Source organism: Triticum urartu, chromosome 3A, assembly GCF_056163025.1.
Source record: "Triticum urartu cultivar PI428250 chromosome 3A, HENAU_Tu73, whole genome shotgun sequence".
Taxonomy (NCBI): Eukaryota; Viridiplantae; Streptophyta; class Magnoliopsida; order Poales; family Poaceae; genus Triticum; species Triticum urartu.
In genome coordinates, this window is record NC_141875.1 from 322,841,248 (window position 1) to 322,848,898 (window position 7,651).

Below are 7,651 nucleotides of genomic sequence, written 5' to 3' on the forward strand. Positions count from 1 at the left end.
GAGAGTGATGATGTGCCATCTTCGGCCTTCATCCACGGCGACGACAACGAGACGGTTGAGCATGGTATTTTCCCTTCGACCACGGCGACATGTGATAATTTGAGTGACTTTAGCCACCATATTGAGAGTGAGAGTGACTTCACCACTAGCCCCATATGTGATGTGTTGCCACTATTCCCATGTGAGGAGAGCCACAACCCCCACCACTTGGGTGAGATGAGTGACTCCACCATACGTGAGATTGAGTGCACCTATTTTGTGGGAGTGAGTGAACCACCACATAGAGAGTGAGATAGTTAATAGGTCATGTTAGGCCACTTTCAACACTAACGACTTGACCTCTACCTCTATTGTGTCTTCTCATTTGGTGCTAGGTCCCATCTATGATGACGCGCCGACTCGCGATGACTTCGTCCTCCCTTTGGACAAGACGATGGCCAAGGTGGAATATGATGCACCCCCCCACATGGTTCCATCAAGATGAAGATGACCACCATTTGGTCTTTCCCACCTCACCTACACCACTTGAGTGGAATGAACAAGGTAACATAGGTGAAGGTGATGCTCTAGTCCCACTAGTGGACATTCTTGACATTGATGGCTTGCATGATGTTGATCCCCCTATTGGCATGCTTCATGCTAGTATGATTTCCCCATGCGATGATTTACCCATTTATGATGAGTTTGATGATTGTCATGTGGAGTCTATTAGTTGTGATGCCATGTTGCATAGGATTTCTTGTATGATATATATGCCTTGTGTGTTGCATCCAATTCTTGGATTACTTGTTCCTCTCACATGTTTGGTTGCAACAATGTCATCACTTCACATATGCCATGTCCCATTGATTGCTACATGCTTGTCTTGATTGCCTCACACATAATGAACAATTGCTCTTTCTATTGTGTTAAGTGCCATACTATCTTCACTACACCCTATGCACGTTATGCTTGGATTGTCTTGCACTTGACCCATGTCTTTAGACACTTCATTTTACTTGGTGTTGTGAATGATTCCTATGCCTACCATCGACCATTTGTCGAGCGCTTTATGCATGATCGCTATGACCGTGAGGTTGATGCTTCTTCTCTTATTACACATATTTGCATCACTACCTCACATTTACATGCTTGTTTCCATGATGTCCTTCTTTGTGCTCAATTTATGTGCTTACGTGTCATGTCACAATCCTTTGTCACACCATATGCTATGCTTGATGACAACACTTGTTGGGTGAATCACCTCTTGAATGCTTGGTTTTGCACTAACGCTAACCGCATTTGTTTTTCCAAGTGTTTGTTCTCCTTGCTCCTTTTGAAGGAATCACGAGACGGTGCGACATTGGAGAGTGCCCATTTCAAGCTTCAAGATGACGAGAACTTGGTGATCGACCACTACTACACGGCGACGCCATCTCTTTCTCATGGTGATTTGGATTTCGATCCGAGGTCGGATCTTTCCCAAGGGGGAGGGGAAGATGTGGAGCATCCTATGGACATCACCATGTCAAGAGTTCATTCGGCAAGTGACACGTGCGACATCTACTTCACATACATAAAGGTGAATCCTCTCCTTTACACGTGCTCACTTGACCCCTTCGAGGATGGTATACTACTTGACCCTCCATCGTGCATGCATAGGTATTGTCGGAGCTTCACGGATGACGAGGAGGAGTGCAAGCGTCAAGGATCACCTACACCATCCGCGAGGGAAGCGTGGAAGAGAAGGAAGAAGAAGCCTGGACAAGCTTCTGGAAAGCCCGAAACTTCCGGCCCTGCTGCACCGAAGCCGTCCGAGAGTGTGCCAACTCTCTGGATAGCCCGGACCCTGCCCGGACCTTCGCCCGGAACTTCCGGCCCTGCCTACGCGCAGACACTCGGGCCGAAGCCCATGTACCCTTTCGCCCCTCACTTACCCCTTTGTGGACCTAGACTATATATACTCCTCCACCTCCTCCTTTCTAGGGTTAGCGTTGTGATAGCTTATTTGAGAGATAGAGCTATGCTCATCCATATCGGATCTCCTCCGTGCGAGAGACTGCGGCCTCTTTGGAGAAGATCCCTTTGGATTCAAGCCCCTTTCTAAGGGAAGATCCCCCCGTGGATTCAAGACCTCCTCACGGAGAAGACCGGCTACCCTTGTATCGTCCTTAGTTGTCCGTGGATCGTGTTTCTCTTATGTATTTGAGGATCTAGCAGATGTGTGACTTATTCTTGTTGGTCTAGTGTTTCTCTTGTGTTCCCCTTGTGTTTTCCCTCTCTTTCCACCTCATGTTCTTCACGGGATTCCGCTCCTATCGTGAAAGATCGGGCCACTAGGGTTCTACCCTACATCAAAACATGAAATGACATTGATTTGCAAAGGAATCTTACTACTTAATGTCATTTATCAAAATGAATCAATTTCTAGACCGTGTCTTGTTATGTTCCCTTTTCTTTTATTTCCTTTTCATGAAAAGGTCACTGTGCAAAGTACCAGTTGCATAACTTGATAAGCTTTTACTGTCTCCATCCTCTTTACTTGTTTCCGAGTTCACACACAAAGACAGTCTACATTCTCCAATACACAACTTTGTCCACTAGTTTTTCTAAATATATATTAGCAAAATTATAAACACATAATTATGAATGTAATTTCTAACAAATATGATGATGGCATTCAAGGTGAGAAAGACTTATTAATGACCAAAGTTTAAAAGGTACACCCGACATTCAAAGTAATAACGATTTGAGAACAGAGGGAGCAAGGTGTAACATAAATTAAATGAATCAGCAGGAATTAAATTATTGGGTTCGTATACCTCGTCAATAGTGCAATTCCCTGATGTTTGCATATGCATACCATTATTTGAAGGTTGCTGACCATTCCTATATGATCCAGTCCCCTCCTCTTTCCCTTCTGAGCAAAAAAGACTAACCCCATCAATTTTCTTGTAAGGGGGCCATGGGTCCCTATTAAAAAGTTGCCGTGCTGCTCTTTTCTCTTCAACGAAGTGCAACACTTGCTTTGACATTTCCATTGGAATTTTCGGGCAGCTGTTGTCAGTAAGATGAGCCTTCAATGTAGTTACCCCACCACTTCGACATAAATCACACCACTTGCACTGCCACCGTTTTTTATTTCCATCAAGATCCACCGCATGCTCCCACCCAATATCCCTTACCCCTCGTAGCAACAAGGGAGGCTGCAAAACAATGTAAAACATGGATCAGTACAAGGTTACTGGTAGTGCTCAGCAGATGCACACAAAAATTGATGAGATGTAAATACAAATAATCAGGACAAGGATTTTGTGCTCATGGTTGGGTTTGTACTTATTTTGATTTGTGCATTTCAAATGAGCTTGGGAATATCATAGATGTAAAGAGATGCTATAGCATGTGCACAAGCAAAACAATGTACAAACATATGACAGTTTGTGCACTGTTCTTAAAAGATGAAAGAGGGAGAATGTTCTCGCCGAACATATTTTCACAAACTTGTCTGTTTTGACAGTGCATGGGTGATTTTTTATTTCAAATCACACTCAGCAGTGAGCGCTAGTCTTCAAGGGTACTAAATCCAGAAATTTCACAATCTCACAGTGATAGTTTGACATTTTTATGTTTACGGATGGCTTTATGGTGTCTTGTTAAGTTTAATTGCCTTTGGTTAATTCTAGATTTTCTGAGGTACCACTGCAGATTTGAGCTGAAATCAGTTAGGTGTTATAACATACCCATTCCAGGTCCACAGGTGCATGAACCTAAAGTAAGCATCCCAGCGAATCAACTATCCAATAATGTGATTCTTTATAACTCCAGATGAAACATTTGTTCATCATGAACAGAACCATTCTATTACTCCTTTATGCTAAATTAGCTAAACAAATAGTAGGTGTCACTCTGAACAGAAAATAAATTAAGGGGAAGGTACACTTATCCCTTTGTATACCCTAAAAATGGTAGGCTCCTGATGATCCGCATTTGTCAAGTTAGTGCCTTCTTCAAGAATGTAAGTGTCTATTCGAGTTGGCACCTCTAAGTCAACAGGTAAAGGATCCTTCTCAGCCTTGGTATCATCAGCAGAGCTCCTGGTCACACTGTTGACACCATTCTGTGCAGCTCGCGTCTTTCGTCTCTCTCTTTTCTTCTGCAAATGTTCCCTAATATTTTCAGCAACATCTGCTGGAACCTTTGGGCACATTTTGACATCCAAATCACCAGCAAGATGCCGTTTGAGTCTAGACACACCACCACCATACCTAGTCAGGTGACAGTACATACACTTCCAGTGTTGTCTGTTTTCATCAATCATTATGCCGTGCTTCCATCCAATATCCCTACTTTTCCAGAAAGTATCAGTAACCTGCAAAAAGTTATGATCTCTTGAACAATGATACAGAAGTAGTAAGATCAACTTTGCATTATATATGCAAATATAAGTAGCTCATTCAAGTCAGAATAAATGAAGGCCCTGAAATAGAGTTTAATAGGTCAGCAAGAATGTCACTTACTGAAGAAAAAGATAGAAACAAAATTAAAAGCTGGCAAAGTAAAAGGTATAGTTTTAATCTATGCAACACCAACACGGATATGTGACGAATTGGACAAGGGGATACTTACATTTTTATAAATGCTAATACACAGTGGTGGATTGACGCTGGTGATTTGTATTAGTTTAATATTAACTCTCCCGATACTTGGTGGACATGTATCCAGCATGTATCCATATAACATAGGGTATCCGACAAGATACGCCAGGTTTTGCATGTTCTGTTATTCCATTTTCACAGGTTTCAATACTAGCTGGAGAAAGGAAAAGTTCCTCCATGCTACTCTGTTTGACCGACAAAACAGATTGGCAAAGATACTACTCAATGTTTTTCTTTTCTTTTTTCCAAGAAATAACCACTCAAGCTTTTGACACGGCAAACTCAAATGTGACACTCTTTTACCATTAGCAAAGTAATTTCCAGATTGCAAAAAGCAAAAGCTAAATGTTGCCCCCAGCAAATTGCTTGGCGAGCATAAGATACTCTGTAACCAGAAATTTGCAGTCATGGAGACCAAAAGCATATAATAGACCACTGATAAACAAGCTCTTATACTTACTCAATTCTTCACCCATTTGATTACCAAGGTCAAGTGGTAATCCTGGAAAATTCATAAGGCTTTGGCAATATGCACCCTATCACTGCTGCCCTCCCGCAGTCATGCAACTACCAAGTTGATGCCACTAATCCATTCTAACAGGCCAAAATAAAATCTTTGGCTAGCGTAAAGCCCTAACTATGGCACATTACAACTGAAGTCTCTTTCTAACTCAGCACCATGTAATACACAGATTTCAGTTGAAGATTACACCTGCTGCTCCGGCACATCCACGGGCTTGGGCTCAGGCTCTGGCTGACGGCGTCTCTTGTATGTGCGCAGAGCCTCCTGGGACGACCAATCCCTCAAATGCATCTTGTCATTCCCTTTGTCCTTGTTGGCATCCATCTTCCACCGCCAGGGTTTCGGTCAAGAAACCAAATATTCCTGCATGCATGCCAACCAACATCCTCAGAACAGAAAAAAAAAGTTACTGAGAAAAGAAGCTGCACTTGCAATTAATTCCCAATCCAAAAGACCGATCAGAAAGATTCGAGCTCTCCCCCCCCCCCCCCCCCCCCCCCAAAAAAAAAAAGAAGCTAGCACCAAGAAAGTTCAAATTTTGGGGGAAATAACACGGTCAAAGCCGCGGAAAAACATGGCTCCGATCCCCGAGCAGTACCTGAAGAAGGCGACGCCGACGCCGTGGGGGGAGCTGGATTCAGGTCGGAATTCAGGAGGGTTCGGAGGTAGAGGGGGATGCGAAAAAGAAACTGCTGGTGCTACAAGCGAGGCGAAGAGACGAGAGGAGGAAAGCTGTGCTTGTAATGTTGGGTATAGACAAGGAAGAGAGGAGACTGACAAAAATCCGGCACCACTTGGTGGGAGTGTTTACTGCTGCTGCGGCCTCCCCTTCCCTTTGCTCCCTTTCCAAACCATCTGTAATTAGAGCATTTCAATAAATGATGTAGATGCAAAAAGAATCAATTTTTTACATTTTCGAGACCCAAAAACCCTCCTCTAACAGATGACATAGATGAAAAACATTATATCTTTACCTCCTGAAGATGTAAAATACAATACCCTGCCATGCAAATTTGCATCTCCACCCACTAAAAATATAAAAACGCAATCGCGCGCCAATTGCCATTTCTTTTTCCTTCCTTCCCTTCTTCCTCCCACCTCCTGCCGCACCGCCGCCGCAGCCGCCCACCACGCCCCGCTTCAGTCGCCTAGATCCTGCACCATCGCCGCCCCCGTTGTCGGCTCCGACGTTCCTCCGCCGTCGGTCGCCACCTGACGCGCTAATTTCCACCACCCACCGCCGCCCGATTCGGCCCCACCGCCGCTCCTCTGTCGGCCGGCCCCTGGTCGTCGCCATCCCTCCGCCAGCCCCCGGTCGTCGCACCTGTAACGCCCTTGATGCGGCTATATCTCCCACGTGTCGAAGCACGACTTAGAGGCATAACCGCATTGAAAGCAATGTCGCAAGTGAGGTAATCTTCACACAACTCATGTAGTACATAAGGGAAAAAGATACATAGTTGGCTTACAATCGCCACTTCACACAATAACATGAATAAAGCATTACATCAATCAGATACAAATAAGGTCCGACTACGGAACCAAAATACAAGAAGAACCCCAAATGCGACAAAGGACCCCGATCGAACCCAACTGGGCTCCACTACTGATCGACTAGAACAAAAAACAACATAAAGGACAAGATCTTCATCGAGCTCCTCCTGAGCTTGGTTGCGTCATCTGCACAGTCTCGTCGGCACCTGCAAGCTGGTTTTGGAAGTATCTGTGAGCCACAGGGACTCAGCAATCTCGCACCCTCGCGATCAAGACTATTTAAGCTTATGGGTAAGGTAAAAGTATGAGGTGGAGCTGCAGCAAGCGACTAGCATATGTGGTGGCTAACCTGTTCGCAAAAGAGAGCGAGAAGAGAAGGCAAAGCACGGTCGAGAAAGTATGATCAAGAAGTGATCCTAAACAACCTACGTCAAACATAACTCCAACAACCGTGTTCACTTCCCGGACCCCGCCGGAAAGAGACCATCACGGTTACACACGCTGTTGATTCATTTTAATTTAAGGTCAACTTCAGGTTTCCTACAACCGGACGTCAACAAATTCCCATCTGCCCATAACCGCGGGCACAGCTTTCGAAAGTTCAAATCTCTGCAGGGGTGTCCCAACTTAGCCCATCACAAGCTCTCACGGTCAACGAAGGAATAGACCTCCTCCCGAAACATTCCGATCAGACTCGGTATCCCGGTACAACAAGACATTTCGACAGGGTAAAACTAAACCAGCAACACCGCCCGAATGTGCCGACAAATCCCGATAGGAGCTGCACATATCTCTTTCTCAGGGCTCACTCAGATTGTCTTAGGTACGGGTAAGACAGCCCAGAGTTGCCCCTGGTGGCCACCGGCAGCTGGCAGGTGGACCAACACTCAGAGGAGCACTGGCCCAGGGGGGGTAAAATAATGATGACCCTTGGGCGCGCGACCCCCAAGGGAAAAGAAAAGGCTAGGCGGCGAATGGTAAAACCAATGTTGGGCATTGC

The 7,651-nt window shown here is 44.9% G+C and overlaps 1 protein-coding gene across 6 annotated transcripts in view; it reads right to left on the reverse strand.

The window, feature by feature from the left end:
• LOC125543874 (uncharacterized) overlaps positions 1-6,248 on the reverse strand; it is a 29,030-nt gene extending 22,782 nt beyond the window's left edge. Inside the window, exons 1-5 of one of the 6 annotated variants that reach the window (XM_087547017.1) lie at positions 6,132-6,248; positions 5,756-6,012; positions 5,347-5,520; positions 3,935-4,348; positions 2,802-3,185 (exon numbers count right to left, since the gene is read on the reverse strand). In XM_087547017.1, the coding sequence (XP_087403143.1) occupies positions 2,802-3,185; positions 3,935-4,348; positions 5,347-5,481 (933 nt within the window). In that variant the 5' untranslated portion in view covers positions 5,482-5,520; positions 5,756-6,012; positions 6,132-6,248. Of the gene's footprint in view, positions 1-2,801; positions 3,186-3,934; positions 4,349-5,346; positions 5,521-5,755; positions 6,013-6,131 lie in introns of those variants that run through there. The other 5 variants (XM_087547016.1, XM_087547014.1, XM_087547015.1 and 2 more) reach the window with 5 other exon arrangements.
• Between the last annotated feature and the right edge of the window lie 1,403 nt (positions 6,249-7,651).